Below are 20,389 nucleotides of genomic sequence, written 5' to 3'. Positions count from 1 at the left end.
GGCAACTAACCTGACTTTTCCCCTCTACAGAGATTCTGGCCTTTTTCGTCCTTACACCTGAGTCATAGATTTGACATGTCAATAAATGCTTTTGTAAATTACACCAGTCTGTCTGCCTGAAATTCTCGGTCCACAGTTCTGAGTTCTGACACAATCATATTTAGAGGAGTGCCAGTGGCCTTACTTTTAATAGAATCCGTGTTATCTATAAAGATTCCCATAAAACCATTACGGCTAATAGCAGGGGGCATGGACAGTTCAACAGAGCCATGGCTCTGGGTGAGTTTGGCAACTGTATTAAAAAGAAATTTAGGATTTTTCTTATTCTGTTCTATTAATGAGGAGCAACATGCCACTCCTGCTCAAAAAAGGGTCATTTTATACAGCAGTAAACTGTTTTCACAGATTAGGTAGGATTACCATAGGCATGTAGAGCACCACTTTCTCTCCAGCTTCCTACCATTTTGATTCAAAGTGCCCAGCTCCACATGAAATCAGGGAGCCAGCTTTCAATTTTTCAAGTTTTTGTTTTTCAAAGGAGAGACTTCACAGTACTTTACATCAGTGAGAATTGCCAGAATTAATGTTGTGTTTTGGGACTTGTCAGGTTGCAGGGCCCAGACCAGCCACAATTCTAAGTGGGTTTTTTGTTTTTGCAGACATTCACATTGGCACTCTGTCATACTCTGAAGAAATTACAGTGGAAGAAAGTTCCATCAAACCATTATTCATCCAAATCTATGCTTCACAGCTGCTTCAGTCTCATTTTGAAGGCGTCAGAGTGTACTATACTTATGGTGTGTTCACCCTTATAATAGTTAAAATAACACTTAAACACATATCTGTTGATTACTTGCTATATCAAACCTCCTTTAAGATAAGTAATAAAGTTCTAATGAAGTGCATCTTATCTGATAGGCCTGTGTGTCAAGTCACTTTAGGTGAAAATATTTCATATTATTTCTCCCCTTTTTAATGTTTCCTTCTGGTTCTGTCGCTTCTTTATACCAGTTGAAATGCTCAATTTTGTTGAAATATCCAGAAAACCTTTAAATTATCCTATTAAAATATATAACAAAACTAAGGAAAGGATTGAAATAAATTAGAACTACATTTCCCAGAATGCACCTAGCGAGGTAAGAGGTTACACGGAGATGAGCTAGGCTATCAACCAGCCTGTTCTCACAGATTAAACCGGACCCTTGCCCTCTTTATTGAGCTGTATTTGTTATCTCGTGGACGCGGCTGACAGCGGCTCTATCCGCCACGTCACAGTTAATGAGCGACAGCCGAGCAGCTGATGAGCGGAACAAACAGCGGACGGCTGAGCAAAGCAACCAGCGCGCCCCGCTCGACTGTTGTGGAGGTCTGAACAACGTGGATTATTCTAAGGTAAAATAGCACTAACAATCATGTCGGACTCGAACAGCAATGCAATAACACCCTAACTGGAAGGCAGGCTGAGAGACGGCACAGCGCTGAAAGTTGGAACTTGCGGCGCGACTTCAGTCTGCCGGAAGCCGGCTGCTGGGAGCCCCTCTCCAAAATAAAAGCACGATTTTTAACACGTTGTACCGCTGTCACACAATCATTTTAACTATCATGATTGTTGATGATTATTATCCTACAGCTCTTCAGATTATTGTTATACAACAGTGAAATTAAACACTTAAAACCATTACATTTTGCTTGTAGTTCTGGAAAACTGATCAAATACATGTTTTTTGTAACATTAAAAAATTGATGCTTTTACCTGTATTCCTTACAACGTTTTGATATTAAAAGATTCCTAATGGCTTGTAATAAAATTAGATTTTAGTTTAATTTAGGACCGACTGAAAATATTCACTACAGCTCAGTATAACCAACCCTTACTAAAACTAGGTATAGTTCAATTTTATGTTCCAAGTGTACTCAAATGTGCAAAAAGTATATATTCCAAGTTTATCAAGTTTATTGAAGCGAACATTCTAAAAATGTGTGTATATTTATATATAAAGTAGTACTTGCTAGGACAAAATTCCCACAAGAAAGAAAGAAAATTCTAGAAAAGAAACAGGTTGTAGAAGTCTTAGCATCAATGCACTTATACTTTTCAATATCAGAATACTCTACTATACTATTCTTACATATATACAATAACAAATTTATAAAAACAGTAGGGAAAATATGACACATATCATTCATAGTTCTAGTTACTGATCCTACTTCTACCTATAATGATGATGTTAATAAAAGTAATTGTGTTGTTTAATGACCAACATGCATAACTTAATGTGATTCAAACCTCCAATCTTTATTTTTTTATTTATTTTTTCCTAAACTTTAAGCTTGGATTTCTCAACTTTGGCCTTGCTTAGTAAAGTACTAAATTTATCAAAGATAAAGCACCATTTCTACCAGCATAACTGATTTATTAGTTGTTTTTCACATTTTCGTGAGAACAGATATATTTTTAAGATTGATTGAATGGAAAACATTTTTTGTGGTTTTCAGAATATTTCAGTTGCCTTCTATCAGACAGGGGAAAGCATTTGAATTCCCTGTGGTATATTTTACTGCATTGCCGTTTTACAACTTGTATTGCATTAGGCCCTAATTGTATTGAGAATCCATGCAGAACCAGAGAAGGAACAGCTTTCGCTTCGACATTTTGTTTGCAAAAAATTTGCGATTCGGTTAACGCAAACATCTTGGTGGTTTTTTAACTTATCAATATGATTTTATTTTTTAAATCAAATTGTCACTTTAAGCTTTTTAAGATGTCTTATTAATGAGGCCTTTCTAATAAAAAAAAGCAAAGCAGTATATACACTCACCGGCCACTTTATTAGGTACACCTGTCCAACTGCTTGTTAACACTTAATTTCTAAGCAGCCAATCACATGGCGCCAACTCAGTGCATTTAGGCATGTAGACATGGTCAAGACAATCTCCTGCAGTTCAAGCCGAGCATCAGTATGGGGAAGAAAGGTGATTTGAGTGACTTTGAACGTGGCATGATTGTTGGTGCCAGAAGGGCTGGTCTGAGTATTTCAGAAACTGCTGATCTACTGGGATTTTCACGCACAACCATCTCTAGGGTTTACAGAGAATGGTCCGAGAAAGAAAAAACATCCAGTGAGCGGCAGTTCTGTGGGCGGAAATGCCTTGTTGATGCCAGAGGTCAGAGGAGAATGACCAGACTGGTTCGAGCTTATAGAAGGGCAACAGTGACTCAAATAACCACCCATTACAACCAAGGTGGGCAGAAGAGCATCTCTGAACGCACAGTACGTCGAACTTTGAGGCAGATGGGCTACAGCAGCAGAAGACCACACCGGGTGCCACTCCTTTCAGCTAAGAACAGGAAACTGAGGCTACAATTTGCACAAGCTCATGGAAATTGGACAATAGAAGATTGGAAAAACGTTGCCTGGTCTGATGAGTCTCGATTTCTGCTGCGACATTCGGATGGTAGGGTCAGAATTTGGCGTCTACAACATGAAAGCATGGATCCATCCTGCCTTGTATCAATGGTTCAGGCTGGTGGTGGTGGTGTCATGGTGTGGGGAATATTTTCTTGGCACTCTTTGGGCCCCTTGGTACCAATTGAGCATCGTTGCAACGCCACAGCCTACCTGAGTATTGTTGCTGACCATGTCCATCCCTTTATGACCACACTGTACCCAACTTCTGATGGCTACTTTCAGCAGGATAATGCGCCATGTCATAAAGCTGGAATCATCTCAGACTGGTTTCTTGAACATGACAATGAGTTCACTGTACTCAATGGCCTCCACAGTCACCAGATCTCAATCCAATAGAGCATCTTTGGGATGTGGTGGAACGGGACATTCGCATCATGGATGTGCAGCCGACAAATCTGCGGCAACTGTGTGATGCCATCATGTCAATATGGACCAAACTCCCTGAGGAATGCTTCCAGCACCTTGTTGAATCTATGCCACGAAGAATTGAGGCAGTTCTGAAGGCAAAAGGGGGTCCGACCCGTTACTAGCATGGGGTACCTAATAAAGTGGCCGGTGAGTGTAGATAGGATGTCTCAAAATATTAAAAATTTTATTCTTCCACTGAAGAACTTATAAGCCTGTCTGTAAAGTCTGTTATATAAACTCTAGACTCTAAACTCTTCTTCATGAAGTGACAAAAATAAAACATTCTAGAAAAAGTCTAAACAAATAAAAAATGTAAACAAATAACCAAAAACTTTAAATCTTCATTAAACTACTGGCTCCTTTATTAGTTATTCAATAAATAATTACGCTAAGGCTTTTCTATCTGTGTTATTGTAGAAAATAAGTAAGACTTTCATGATTATTTTATTTGTGTTGTTTTTTTTGCCTTTTTTTACAGATGGACTTGATGCTGATAGAGGATTTCATAAAACTCATTAACTTTCATGACCCAGGCTTTTGCGTTGCAGTGATTGCAATTGTGTTCAACCCTCTCTTCTGGAATGTGGTAAGAATGTACTATTAGTATTAAAGCTTTATAAAGTTTTAATGCACTTACCACTTTACAGTGAGTACAAGCTGTTAATGTAAAATTAGGGGTAAAATCAACCACATAAAGTGTTTCAGAGTTAAGTCAGGAAATCCAACACCAACTGTCCAATCAATGCAGCTGTAGAATAAGTATTAAAGTAATATTTTTTATGAACATACTTGTAAAATATTTGGAATGAGTCTTAATTTAGGTCGACTTTACTTTGATACCTTGAACTTAATTGAAACATCATGCCTTCAGAAGTCAGAAAACAGATGCTTCCAAATTTAATATCAATGTGAAGTCATAAGAAACAGCATCAACTATATCAACGAAGGAAGACAGTTTAGGTTGAGCAGCAATCCAAAGCTGTGTTAGGTCATGAGAAATATCTTAGGCTTTAATAATTAATCGATTATCTGAAAATCTGTTAACCTAAACTAGCAGTTTAGCCGATAGGAATACATTTAGGGAAGCAGAATGAAGGATTATCTAGACTTAGACTTAGACTAAACTTTATTTATCCCTTGGGATTACTCCTTTATGGAAATTCTGGTTAAAGAGTTAAAGCAAGATGCCATTAAATATAAAAATACAACAGACAATATAAAAAGAGTGTATATAGTACAAAAACAGCATAAAAGAATAAAAACGTTTTAATGTCCTGGAATATTTTACCCTGACGTATAATAATATCTGCATAGTAGAGAGCAGAGGAAAGACTATACAACAGATGACTTGGGTTATTGCACTTGTACTGCAGAGATGTGTTGACCTTATGAAATAAGTTTAAAAAAAACACACACACATCTACACAGTAGTTGGCATGTGTTATGAGAGGTTAGAGTATTGCACATTAGTGACAATAAGTAATGTTTTGCATATGATGTCAAAGGAGGGGGGTGCTGACCCTCTTCCCTCTTTCTATCTCCTCCTCCTTCCTTCAAGTGAGGAGTTGTATAGCTTGATGGGATAGCCTGAGCTATCTCTATAGTTATGCTGCTATAGGCTTAGACTTCTGGAGGACATAGGGACCAATTTTTCATCACTCTGCTTCATTCTATCTCTATTCTCTCACTCTGCAGAATCTGTTAGTTCAATCTCTAACCTTCTGCTCTCTCTGCCTTTTCTCATAGTAGCTTCATCTGGTCTGTTCCTGTTTGGCTGTGACACCATCCTGGAGAGAAATAGCAGCTGTGCTGCTGCCATCAACACCTTTATTCTAGATGCTGGAGATGGGCCTGTTTTCCAGTGTAGTTCTGTTTCTCTGACCGTGACTGGCTGGATGTGCTCTCTTCATCCTCTGACATGGGAGCTGGCTCAGAGCTCGTCTGCCTGGCTGTGTGTTTCCTGGATGGGGCCGCCTTTTACAGCAAGCATGCTGAGACAGTGGAGAGGAAAAACTCCCTTTTAACAGGAAGAAACCTCCAGCAGAACCAGGTTCAGTGTGAGCGGCCATCTGCTGAGGCCGACTGGGGTTCAAGGAGACAGAAGCAGAGATACGGAGAGAAGCAGAGATACAAAAGGCAACTGTCAACCAGCTCCACTAACCCCGTCCAGGAAACACAGCCAAGCAGACGAATTCTGAACCAGCTCCACTAACCCCGTCCAGGAAACACAGCCAAGCAGACGAATTCTGAACCAGCTCCCATGTCAGTGAATGAAGAGAGCACGTCCAATTAGTCAGAGTCAGAGAAACAGGACTACACTGAACAACAGGCCAACATCTATAAACAAAGGTGTTGATGGCAGCAGCACAGCTGCTATTTCTCTCCAGGATGGTGTCAAACAGGAACAGACCAGATAAAGCTACTATGAGAAAAAGCAGAGAGAGTAGAACATTAGAGATTGAAATAACAAATTCTGCAGAATGGGAGAATAGATAGAATGAGCAGAAGTTGTGTTTGGTTAGCAGTTGTTCTAACCTTGTACATCCCCAATTAGTGTCTTAGTCTCTTTCTCTCTCGTTTTTAAGTCCTGAAATGACCTTAAAAAATGAAGAAAATGCAGGCTGCAGAGCTTTAGGTGTTATTGTGGGTCCTTATTTAACCCCCTGGATGAGTCATTGATGCCATATTGATGTTTTGTAGGCTGGTAGCTACTTGGAAGCTAGTCCACATTGTCGCCATTTAAGGAGAAAATGCTTCTCTGCAGTAGCGTCCCAAATCCAGAGAGATTTGTTTTTACCCTTTTTAAGAATATACTGTTATAATTTGAAATTTCCCAACGTTTCACTTAATGTTTTCATTTTTAACCTTCATTTCTGTATAGGCTTTAGCAGTGGTGTCAAAAATACACACATTAGTTTCTTAAATAGAAGTATAGATACTGCTGTTTAAAATAACTCTGGTAAAAGTTGAAGTATCAACTTGCGCTCTTTACTCAAGTAAAATAAAAAAGTATGTTCTCCAAAATCTACTTAAAGTATAAAAGTATAAAGTAACCTTTAAAAATCAGCCAGATACCTCTATATGAATTGAGAGCTAAATTTTTCAACTAAAAATTCTTTGAAATAGGCCCAAGGATGAGGGAGGTCTTGTTGGTCTCCGCCTCCATCTCCCGATACGCTCTCGCCTGTGTCCCACTTTTCAGACATTTCTACATCTTTGTCCTAATCCAACATTTTAGCATGGCATAGGCAATTCACGTTTACAGTGTGTAGAACACCGGCTTGCTTCTGATGATTTTCTTTGGCGTCAGCATAAATTTGACGAGTTAACCAATGAGTGTTTGCGTTATATGACTCATCCAATTACACTTCTTTTAACTAGATGTAGATGGTGCCAATGATCTGCATTGGATAGCACACATGACGTAAAAAAATATTTATAAACATAAAACCCAAGCCAAGAGTAACGAGTTACGTTTGTTTTAAAAATGTAAGGAATAGAAAGTACAGATACTTGTGTGAAAATGTAATGAGTAGAAGTCAGAAGTAGGAAGAAAAATAAGTAATGGAGTAAAATATAGATACCTAAAAAGTGTACTTAAGTACAGTAACTAAGTATTTGTACTTTGTTACTTGAGACCTCTGGGCTTTAGCATCTAGGCCACCTAAAGTGGACATGTGGTCATCAATACTGTAGCATTGAAATTTTGTTTTTATGTGGATCCATGGCACTGATGATAGAAATTTTTAACAAATACTGCATCCAAAGTCTCTGTTGGGACTGTGAAAAAATACACACAACTACAGTGAGATGATGACTTTTTTATAGGTTTTGGAGCTCTGTTCTTAAGAGTTATAGTATTAAGTAACTGTTTCCCAGCTATTCTGGGATAGATGGTGTCATTATGTGCTATTTTTCCGGCTTTGTGTTGTCTGATTGGTTCTGCTTGAGTGATTCCCCTTCTTGTGATGTAATAACAAAGGGCTGTCCTTATCTGTCTCCCATGGAGCCTTATATCTTCCAATGTAGACATAAAACCATCATTTTAAAACTGCACTTATTGAGGTCATCTTTCTCTGATCTGAAACAGGAAGTGAAGTGATGTAACAAATAACTGCTGCTGAAAAGTGTCAATATAGCATTAATCAGACCAACTAATGAGCTAATAATATAAAACCACTAACAATTTCCTGAATAATACAGCATCAAGGAACAATGACCCACTTAACACTTTAATTATTTGTTGCTCTGGCCATTAATTTTGAAACAAGTATGTTATATACAGATCTCCCATTGCTTAATATTAAAGGCTAAATTAATTAACCTGCTTAGACACTCATTGGAGGATTAAAGGTTAAATCCTAATGTGAGGTAAATAAGGTATGTTGAAGTTGCTCTCATATGACTCATAATCACCACTGACCTAATCATGATTATAGTCAGTTTTTTGATAATCTCTTGACCCAATATTTGTTTGAATGTGGAGATTGCTGGCTTACATTACAGTAATTTATCAGGTTGCATCAAGTCTATTTTCACCCTCTTAAGCTGTCTGATTTCAAGGTGGTCATTTTATGTACCTCTTTATGATGAAATACTTGATGTCCACTCTGTGAGCTCCCCATTCTCTATATAAGAAGTCAATGATAAGACAGAATGGAGCTGAGGAGCTTTTGGCCTCCATTTGCTCCATTTGCAGCATTGTGCAGAGACGGGAGCTGAGTGTAAATGGCTGTAATATGAGTGTAAGATAGTATGAGCAAAGAGAAGAAGAACTAAGGTAGCATTCACACATAATGGTAATAAACACATCTGTTGGCTTTGTGTCAGTGTTGAGGTTGAGGTTTTATGTAATATATTTATACACTAAATATCAATAAAAGTACCGTTTTTAAATTTCTCAAAATTTATTGTAAAAGGACAAATTCTATAAACTCCTGATATTTATCATGACCATTATAATGTCCCTCAGTCGTAAAAAAAAATATCTGCTATATTGATCAATACTAAAAAACCCTTAAGCCACTGGGTTCTACCTTCATGTTACTTTACCAGGTTCCAAGCCTCAAACATCCTGGCTCTACTTATAATACCTTTTCTTTTTCTTACTCACAGCGTTTCTATATGATTTTGATTTGGTGACTGACACAGTTGTGGTGGGTGGAGTTTTCTCCGGGGTGGGGGCTATGACTTCAAAATAGACGTATACCAAAAACCAATCAAATGTATACTAAGGTATCCCACCAGTATATTTATGTGAATAGCCACAAGAAAAAGCATTAAAACATTTTCCGATAAGTGCTTTAATACAGTCGTACCTACCTTAATCTATGCTTGGTCAGATCTTTACGTTTGAAAAAGGAGGCAAGGAAAGCAAAATAAAGCATTAGCCTAACTGCATGCAGTTAGCCAAACCTTGTTGCTAAATATTTATATAAACCTGTCAATCAGCAGCACTTTATAGGAGACAAATGTGACGTCAGCACTGTGGCGGGAGGTGGTGTGCAAGTAAAATTTCTTTCAACTGTGAGCGCAGGAGAGATGCTCCCCAGGACAGTCCTATCTTTTGCATTGAAGAGGAGCTACTGCGCATAGACAACTTTTAATGACTCTATGGGCCTTTTTGCGCCGCAGGGTGGAAATTACATCACCAATTCGACGAAACGAAACAACTTTACTCGTCATTAAAGATTAAATCTTGCACATCTAAAAGATATATATTAACATATTTTGAAATACTTTACTTGTATAACAAATTTTTCGTTTTTTTAAAAATGTCATAATCAAGGTAATTGGGTGTGTGGGGTGGCACCCTTGCGCCCTTTTTTGGCCAGCCGTCACTGGACTGACATGGCCATGGGTGGATATCTTTACTGGTAGATTCCATGGCTTCTTCTGTATGGTGATGGTGGCCCAGCTGGGAATTCAATTCAAATTTGCTTTATTAATACCAAAGGGAAATTAAATGTTGTTGTATGGTTTGTTTTTTATTTAGGAAGGACCTCCTGTAGCCAACTGTGTTGACTTGAGACACTCTGTTGGTGTTTAACTTTTCAACAGTCATCTCACAACAGTGAACATCCTCTTTTCGTGATGAAAAACTCTTCTTTGTGAAATAATCTCCTGTGGCTCTGGAGAAGTTTTTAGAACAGAACTGACCTTTAGCAGTTTGTAGCTTATTGTCCATCTTTGATGCACCTCTTTGATAGTACATAAAGTACCGGTACAATAAATTGGGCTAAATCTTGTGAAATGCACTGGAAAAATCAAAGAAAATTACAGGTAGGGGGAAGAGCTTCTTAAGCCTATAATGTTTATGCATTAGGAAATAGTTGATGTTGTTCTGGCCCAAGATCTGGATGACTGATGAACATAGATGTCAGTCGTGTCGGGTCACATATGGACATTGTGTGATGGCAGTCATTGTGCTGTGCTGGGATCTTGAACACCATGGCACTGAGAGTTCAGCAGGTAAATGCTTTGCTTTCTATGGGACACTTATCTTTGTATACATTTTAATACAAATATTTTTGCAGTGCTCTATTATTTAGAGGCTAATCAAACATTGACTTTGCTTGATTCTTAACCCAGAATGAGACAGTATGTATTCTAACTTTTCCTGAAGATTACCTGAAAACAATGATATTACAAAAGGTGAAACTTTAATTTACTATGTGTTAGGGTCCAAAGCTTCCTGTTTCCCTGTGTGATGTAAAAGCAAACAGTTGGAAGCTCTAACTCCCTATTTATCAACTGTAGTTCTACCCAGCAAGGCTCTGAAATTGACAGCAGCCACCTGCAGATATAAAGAGATACAACAGATTGAATTTTTAACGTCAAAGGGTGTGCTGGTCAATTACTGCTGCTGAGTTTGACAGTGAGAAGAAAAACAAAAAGTAATTCCTTTTAAAAGATAGTGATTTACCGAGGACTGTTTCCTGCTTTCATGTTCTTGGCTGACAGGCTTTATTATATTGATTCAAAATAGATGATAATTAAGATAGCATAGTCCTCAGTTCCCTGAGAAATGAACAACGTGCTTAACTGTTTGTTTCGTTTGTTGTTGTTTCCGTTTAATGAAGAAAAAGGTTGAACTTGTAATTTGGGACCACGCTTATATAACCTCACAGCTAGATTATTGCAGCTCTGTCATAACAGGATTTGCTCCTCTCACTCTGTCAGGTACGAAGTAAAAAGAGCACTTCATTCTAGAATTGGCCTCCTGTTTATCTCAAGATCATGATGGTTTTGGGCATAATGGTTTCAGAGGAGACTGTTATGGAGGTGTGTGTGTGATTTTCTTCTTTCTAGACTGTCGATTTCAGTCTAAGGTGTCTATTATGATAACCTGACTCCGCCAGATGGATTTGCTCCGCATATCCATCTGGAAACCTTCCGTTGAAGTAATTTTGGGAAGGGGCGAAAATACTGGTTAGCTGATTGGCCTATGTTTGTGATAGACGGGCCAAATAAACCAATCAGATCAACGAAGCATATGACGTACTAACAGAGCAATGACGAAGAGGAGCCAATTGATAGATCAAACTCTTGCCGAAACCAGTCGGGAGAAGAGCAAAAACATCTTTTCCTCTGAGAAAAGCCTCCAGAGCAGTGTTTTGCTCTTCTTTCAGTGAAGAAATACTCTGTAATTCCGATAAAACTTGCTCGAAACTTGCTGATTGGACGTTCGTTTGGTGAACGGCTCAAAATTTTCTTTAACGGAGAGTCTCCAGACTGATTAGCGAGTGAAACCTTGAAAGCTCGCGAGATCAGGATGGTCTCACGAGGCTACTATTATGAGGCCTGGTTATGATCTGCAGGTGAAAAATGTTAGCTTCTGTGATATTTAGTTCAACCTATTCTTAAATGGGTAGGTGGGGTGGGAATATTTCAATTCTACACATAATTCTAACATTAATTCTATGGTAAAATATAAAATAACTGTTGGTAGCAAATATGTTACTTTTTATAAATTGAGTTAAGGCAAATTAGAATGCGCATCTCTTTCCACCTTTGTTCCCCCATGCCATTAGCTGTCGCACAACCTTAACACCTGATTAAACGACCACTAAAAGGTTCTAAAAAGTTTATTTTTTATTTCCTATATTTTAAGAATAAGGTCTTAGAGATGTGTTCCCAAATTCTGCAACAATGTACAATCAAAAACATTTAGGCTTAAAGAGTTTCTTGTCTAGGAGAGGTTTTATATTCCATATGTAAATAAAAAAGAAAATGATGTCTTCAACACGAATACATAGATTTTCAATAGTTACTCTTATCTGGTGAATACTCCAGCAATGGTTGAAGTAGTAGGGGAAAAAAAGAAGAAAAAAACAGTTTTTCATTCACCATTAGTTTGAGTGAATTGTGCCAGAAACCTTTTCAATACTGCACTCTTCTAACAGCTCTGTTGTCTCTAGAAATGAATAAGCTGCTTTTCAAGCTTCAGCTATTTAAATTCTCTGAATGTTCCGAAGTCAATTAGAGTAGTAAACTGTCTCAGATCCATTTCTTTAAAACATTTTTAAGCGAACCCCAGTTCTTGCATACCAACTAAGATCTTGGGACTTTTCCAAGTTCACCTTGGATGGATATGCAGATACATCCTGTCTTTTTTCAACCATTTTTAGAACTCTGTAGCTTCTATAAATGCTGATCCTAATTTCTATCACAAATGTCTTCATATGCTTTGTAGAATGAGTTATTAGTATTAATTAGATTAATGTTTACGGGTACTTAAAGGCCATCACAACCGCAAGCTCTAAGTACTATTTTTTTTTTGCTAAGCTGTTGATAGCAATGCTAGCATATCTACGGTGACCAGATTGATGAGATCGATTCGTTTTATAGTGATGCGCGTGACGTTTACATTCAAATGAGCAGCAAAGATGCTCTCAAGATTACTTCAAGCCAGACAGATGCAAATATAGCCAATAGGTTGACTGAAGACATTAACAAATGGGAGCTGACCAGCAAACACCCTGTAGTTGTTGCAGACAATGCTGCACATATGGTTTGTACAGTGGAGATAATGCAGCTCATGCATGTCTGCTGTGTCTCCGCTGTGTCACGTCTGCTCGCTCATGTGAGGCTTCACTTTTTCACTTTTCACAAACAAGTTTGCACTTTTGAGACTGTTTTGTTCACATCTCAAGTTTAAACTGTCCGATTTACAAGTTTGCACTTTGGGTTTAATATGACAGGAAAAAAATAAAATACATGAGTATTTTGAAACACAGTTGAACCACTTTCATTATTGTAAAAACAAATCGAATCAAAATTAATCGATTTAGAACTGTATAAATTAAAATCAAATCGATTCAGGACTTTGGCAAAAATACCCAGCCCTAGTAGTAGAGTACTAGCACTGCATCAGCCAAAAGTATCATGTAGTAACAATGGAAGAATATGACAAGATCCTGCACTGAGGATGCTTGTGTAAGAGGCTAAGGAGCTAATCTTGAAATGTTTAGATAAAGGACTGCTAAATTGCTGCTTAAACTTTTAATAGTGCATGTAATAAGTGAGAGGTGTCACAACTCAGCCAGACAAATGGTAAAAATTTAGTGAAAGTCCTTCATTGCTTTCCTAAATATACATAGATATCTCAATTCTATTTCTATTAAAATTAAACTTTGTAGCAATTATATTTTTTTTAATTGAAAATTATTTAGGAAGTAACATTGTATACAATGGACACGGAGATGGAAAGGGAGGAGAGAAAAAAAAGGGGATAATAACTAAGGGGAGTGGGAGAGGGACAGAGAGGAAAGAGTGCATGAAAAGAGAGAAAATAAGACATGTAGCATTTCTGTTTTAGTCTTCTATTGACTCTGCACTTGATCAATGTCCCATTTCATAGTATCATTACAGCCTTCTCCTTCTGGTGGTTTACCATTAATCCCCCTATGGTGCAGCTTCAGTGAAACATTTACCCTTCTAATTCTTTATACAGTGGACAGCCATGGCTGTACACTGCGGGTCGCACAGCCACCACACTGTTGCAGGGATCTGGCATATATATGTGAGTCCAGCCCATGAAAACCTGTATCGCTCATATTGTCATAGTGATCAAATGGATCTTCTCACAATTTGTGCTTGTATTTGTTTATTTATTTATATATATGTGTGTTTTTCTTTAATTTAGCTTCATTTAACAACAAGTGTATGTCAGCGGTGTATCAGGATGTTGTACAGAAGAAAACAAATCTAGAATAGTAAAAGGTTGGTATGTCGAAGAGGAGGAAGAATAAAAAATCAATCAATATGTTGAAAACTGTTCAATTTGTCAAGAAAACATTTTGTTTTAACTGCTTCGAGGTTCACGGAGCTGACGGCTCGGTTCGAATAGCCTCTGTGTTTTCCACTACGTGCTGCACTGTAGTCAACCAAAATTCCGGATGATTTTGAAATTCCCCTTGGACATTTTTTAGGTATGAAAAGTAGGACATGTCCGGGAAAAGGAGGACGCCTGGTCACCCTATCATATCAACAATTTGATGTTTCAGTGAGTGAAACATGCGTCTATGATGCGTCTTTGCTCAGCAGCTTCGCTCATTGTAAACAGACCAATCAGCGCACAACTCATCTATATATTTATGTGTATACCATAAAAGGAAGAAAACCTGTCGTTTCATTCTAGGGCTTTTAACCAGGCTTGCATTAGGGCTCATAGAACAGCAAATATGCCATTTTCCGCCCAATCAATGTTACACACCCTATTCAGAGACCTTAAGGACCAGCACCAAATACCCTATAGAATCATTCTATCACCCCTTTAAATAAGAACTAGGTTTGGATTACAGCTGACTTGTTGCACAAGACTCCTACATCAGGTCTGAATCAAAATTAGTTTGTAGCTGAGAGAAGATTAGAATTGAAAGAAAATGGTGAATGCGACATTTTCTCCTGAATCCCTCATACAAACCATTGAAGAATGATTTTGTTCGTACAATTGCATCTTAGATGAGACCCATTGTCTGCCATTGTTATGCAATAATTTGTGTTGACCTGTTTTTTATTTTTTATATCATTAAACTATTGTTATTTCTAATGGTCAAGATATGTTCAATGTGTACAGAATCTCTCTCCATACTTTGTACCAATGTTTAGTTTTTGGCAAAACAGACAGCAGATACTTTTGCATGTCAGTTTGCATCTGACTTTAGTACACTTAAGTACTAAATAAAAAATGCAAATCTGCAGCCATAGTTGAATTTTATATTTGGAAAATTACTTTACATGTGTTAAATGTTAACATTTGCATATCCTCTATCCATGAATTTGTGCTCTTTAGTCTTTAGAATATCACCTCCATAATTAAGAATGCACATGCAATAAAGGTTTGTACATGCTGTCTGCTGAACGCGTATCACTTTGCACCTGCTTTAAAGACGTGCTCTGCACATACAAACACCTTTGCACCCATTTTAAGACACACAAACCTACTGAAGACCATGACAAACATTTTTTTTCCTTCACAGCTTTGCACTTCTTGGTCTTTTCCATAAAATGCAACTAAAAATGTGACCTAAAAGGTATGACTTTAGCTGGGTATTGTTCATAGTAATGACCTGCTTTCATTTGTCAGGTGTTGTTTTTGTCTCATAGCACCTTTGTTGAAGGGGAACCCTTGGATGACTTAAAATGTTCAATTATGTTGGTTTTGAGTCACCACACAACACATGTTCTTTCATAATGGAGGTATACTTTTTATTAGCTCTGAACACAGTGTCCCAAGGCGGACAAATACACAGCAAGTTCTTGGTTTTCAGTGTGGGAACAGATTAGGACATGCCACCCCCTTGGCTGCTACTATGTACTAGTTTAGCTTTTCAAACTTACATAAGTTCTGTCTTTCTGTAGAAATTCAACTTAAGTATTGAAAAAATATATGCAAAAGGGCCTTAGACGTGCCAAAATGAAGTTAAATTCTCATCTCTTAATGGTAATAGTGGAATTCTGTTCCCCTATTATGACATTTTTAATCAGTGGCACAACCAGAGCCGGGGCTGAATCATAGGACGGAAACAGGAGGTTTCTGGGTTACACGTCCAGCAGGACCAGAAGGTCAGTGTGCCACACTGCTGCTGTGACACAATGACCTCGCAATAAGAACAGCACCAGTCCCGCAGTCAGGCCTCAGGAACTCTGGATCCACAATTAGGAGCATGGTGCTCTTTCTTTGTTCAGAATTTAGGATTCTCTGCAGGCTAAACCCACCTCAGCAGCACCTGCATCATGTGTGCTAAAAGTGAGTGTGTAGGTGATCTGCAGTGACTCATACATGGACTAAACATAAGCAGCCAAAGGTCTCAGGAAAGATCAGATTCATTTTTCTTCGCTTTCATGTAGACATGTATACAGAGGAACATGTGCTTAATGTGAGGCACCTGTCGTTGCTAATGACAGCTTGCATCCTGATTTCATTGGTATCAGGTAGATTACATTAGAAGCTGCCAAACTTTCAAAACTGTTTTGTATATCCAGTTCCCTGGAGTTAATAATTTATAAAAACATATTTTACTGCAGTATACCTGCAGTTCTTTATTTGTATATTTCAACCAGGTTTGCACAGCTACAGACCTTTTGCCATTCTTTCTTTTGCAAGAGCTCAGTCAGACTGGATGGAAAAGCTGTTTAAAGTGTTGCCATCGATTCAAAGTTTGACTCTGCTCTGGACTTTGACTGGGGTATTCTAATACATGACATGCTTTGATATAAACTATTCAATTGTGACTCTGATTGCATGTTTTGGGGTGTTTTTTTTTCCTGGAAGGTAAACCTCTCCCATAGTCCCAAGTCTGTGGTATTTACCTCAACCCATGTTCCCACAAACATTTGTACAGCATGCCACTGGCTCTCTTTTCCTCATTTTATAGCCACTTCTGTGAGTTTTTTTAGTACAAATTCTTTATATTGTGCTCAGTTCTTTGTTCTAAGGGGAACTCAGCAATCAACCTAACAGTCATGTTTATGGACTGAGGGAGGAAGCGGGAGTACCTAGGGAGAACATAAGCATGCACAGGGAGAACATGCAGACTCAATGCAGAAAGACCCCGGGCCGGGAATTGAAACCAAACCTTTTTTGCTGCAAGGCAACAAGGTTTCAAAGTGCGCCACAGGGCTGCTATGATAAGAAAATGTTTCATTCGAATAAAATAAGAAATTGTTCAGTTCTGTTCATTAAATGAACTGAAGTCCTGAAATAAATAGATGTGATTCAGGAAAGATGAACATAAACCGCTGCCATCCATAGAGGCCAACACTCAGAGAATTCCTCTAATCTAATTTGGCTGTTATATATCACTTATTCTGCTACGCATACCCTGGCTCTGGTATAGTGCCTGCTGCAGATAGTAAACAGAAGCCCAAACCCTCCGATGACCCTGCAACAAGAAGTCATAGACTATGGATGGAGAAAAACATAATTGATCACTTCCTGTTGACTCAACGTTCTTTATTTTGAAAACATTACTGCAGCTTCAAATGTTTCATTTTGTATTCTCAGCAGTTATCCTGGGGCCATTTTCCCTTTGTTCCCCTTATTTGCTTTCTTGCTTCTTTTTGTTTATTTCCTCTGTCTATCACTCTTGTGCTATTTTTTCTCCATGCCCCCTGCTGTTTTTCCCCTTTCAGCCTTTTCTTCTGTTCCCACTTTTCAATAAGTCTGTCAAAAAGAAAATTCATGAATCACAGTTGTAATTTTCTCTTCTCCATGTATGACAAACTTGTATCTCTTCTTGCCACTTCCCCAAAGACCGAAGTGTCATTTCTCAGATTCATGTTTGTCATTGTTTGGACCCTGTTCTTAAATTGCTCTTCTTTTCTAATAAAAGGTAATAGTTTAAAAATAAAAATCTTTAGTGATCTAAGGCATATTCTAATGCATTTTAATATGTGCATCTCTTCTTGATTCTTTTCCCCCTGCAGTAGTTCAAGACTTAAATTATGCCGGGTGATTCTTTTCAGTGCTTAAGATATTTCAAATTTCACAGATATTTTTAAGTCCATCTATCTAATCATTTATTGTCTTTTTCCTAATGTAGGGGTGTCTTATGCAGGGAAATCACAGATTCAGCTCTTCAATGTCGAAAATAACTTATCTGGCTGCAAAGAGACCAAATGTGATGAGGCCATACCAGCCTTGAGGCATTATGATGGCTTGCACAGTATATGGATCTAACGCCAGACAGCTAAATTTTGAAGATGTTTAAATTAGATTAGGCTGGATGAATTTGGCATCCTTAGCTTTCTATTTGACTTGCAAATGTTTAAAAGACATATTTAGCCTTGAGAACTATTGTAAACTAATTACAACATTGCCGCAGAAATCTCTAAGTCCTTGGGATGTATTCCATGCATTCCATTCTTCGTCTGTCTCTTTAGGTCCCACTGCAATGTCAACCAAGCTAAGGCTTGAACTTTTACAGAACCATGGCAACACCTCAGACTTTCTCCTCTGTAGCCTTTCTGTTGTAGATAGATTATAACCGTGTTTGCAAGATTTTGTCATCTTGCAGGCTGCAGGTCATCTTGTTGCAAGCAAGATCTAACATTTCCTTCCACCTCAATCCCTCACATTGTTTTCATTGTTTCAAAGGCCTGTGTACCTAAAGCCTTTGGTTCATTTAGATCAGAGGCTCTCAAAATTTAAGGCTTTTGACCCACAAATTATTACCAGAATGGACTAATGACCCAAACTATTGGTTGTATTACAAACATTAAAAAAATAAAATCTATTAACCAGAGGAATAAAAGTAATAAAATACAACTTAAGAAATTAATGTAGTTTTGTTTTGTTAATAAGGGATATTTCCATATCTTTAGACTCATAAATATGCTTTATCATGTTCATGAAATCCTCTTTGGGAATTGGATGGAACTTTCCTAACCTGCACCACCATATTATTTTGAAGAGTTATGTCCTCCAGTGGCAACCCTTCCAACCTTACTAGTGCATTTTTTTATAACAGTCATGGCAGAAACTTACATTAAAGTCCTTTAGAGTCTTGAAGCGTCTGACTTTGGAATGACGTCCTGTTCTGGGATCAGTGCCAGCTCTCTTCTTCCTTGCATTTAAAATGACCTTATTACTACAGCAGGTTGATGCAGCAACAATTTCATATCTGAGGTCATTGTGGACATTATTTCTTCTTAGCATTGTTTTAACAATACCAGCACAGCCAGTTTCTTAGAGCTGGTCATCGTCGTTGGTGAATCACATATGCTATTGCTCTTGATTACCATTGTCTTTCATTTGAGGGTGGAGTTAGTTTGAGTTTGAATGTCAGCAATGCTTGTTTAGCATTTGAAACCCTTATCACAGAAACCTAATCAATGAATATAAATGCAGCAAATATAAAAATAATACAAATGTCTGATTATCTTTGATATGTTTTATTTTACAGCTAATGGTTACTAGGGCAGCAGGTATGTGTATATCTGTGTGTGTGTTCAGTAACCAGAGGAGAGTTGATCAAGTGTGCATCCTGCATGTGTGATAAGACTTTCCACTGCACTTAGGCTGTAAGAATGAGACCGAATTTAGATTGAAATTTCTCTTCTTGCAGTGTCATAACAAACTGACTCAGTCCAGGATATCCTTGCTCTGTTTTAATGTTGAATATGGTCCAAAATGAGATTAGATTGGAGCAGCATTAGACCCGTGTCATGGTGACACGTTTTAGGCTCAAGGAGAGTTGTGGTCAGCATGTTCTTTTTTGCTATAAATCTCATTGTTTGACATCTCACATGGCCTCATATGAACACGACACAAGACTATAGATCAGTAACGTGAGGATAACTTTTTATTTCGACAAATTTGGTTTTGCTTCCTCAGGATGATTCCTCCTCGTCTGGAGAATCGGGTAAGGACCAAGGTAACATTTAAGACCAAGCAGGTTGTAGAAGAGACTGAATATACAGTGGGTGTGAAATCCTACAAGCCCACGTTAAATCTTTTATTTCCAATGATTCTTTCAACTAATCCTTTCAGTAAAGTTTGTAATCAGAACTTCATTCTGTTTAATATTCTCAACACCAGGGTTCCTTTATTTTAACCCTTGAGGTCTGCTGCTCTGCACTTCTTAGATGCCTCTCACACCTGAATCAAATGGCTGAATTACCTCTTCAGTATGCATCAGATTCTCCACAATCCTGCTAATAAGCCTCTTAAAATCAGGTGCGAGATAGAGATAGAAAATAGGAACTCTGCTGCTTATTGTGTAGAATTTGACTAAAAAAACAACCTGAACAATAAAATACAACAATCATGGGACCACTTAGTAAGATGTTCTGTTGCTTATGCCACATATCTTGGATGCACACCTTCCGAAAAATGTCCTCTTGTCCCATAAATCAACAGATTAATTTAATAATAAATAGGTTCTTTGATGGTCAACATATTAGATGAATTTTTGTGTTCCTTTTGGTTGGTAGATGCTTGAACGGCAACCTTAACCTGAGGCAACTGAGGTCTGCAATAAGCACTGTTTATCTTATATCTTATA

At 37.9% G+C, this 20,389-nt stretch overlaps 1 protein-coding gene across 1 annotated transcript in view; it reads left to right on the top strand.

The window, feature by feature from the left end:
- Nucleotides 1-1,127: 1,127 nt before the first annotated feature.
- Nucleotides 1,128-20,389, top strand: part of pemt (phosphatidylethanolamine N-methyltransferase) — a 92,333-nt gene continuing 73,071 nt past the window's right edge. The window contains exons 1-2 of the mRNA XM_038291074.1: nt 1,128-1,392; nt 4,357-4,464. Coding sequence (XP_038147002.1) covers nt 1,279-1,392; nt 4,357-4,464 — 222 coding nt within the window. The 5' untranslated portion in view covers nt 1,128-1,278. The remainder of the gene's footprint in view (nt 1,393-4,356; nt 4,465-20,389) is intronic.

Source organism: Cyprinodon tularosa, unplaced genomic scaffold (genome assembly GCF_016077235.1).
Source record: "Cyprinodon tularosa strain WSP-4 unplaced genomic scaffold, ASM1607723v1 ctg292, whole genome shotgun sequence".
Taxonomy (NCBI): Eukaryota; Metazoa; Chordata; class Actinopteri; order Cyprinodontiformes; family Cyprinodontidae; genus Cyprinodon; species Cyprinodon tularosa.
The sequence above is the reverse complement of the archived record's forward strand: the minus strand, read 5'-3'. Positions and strand labels throughout refer to the sequence as shown.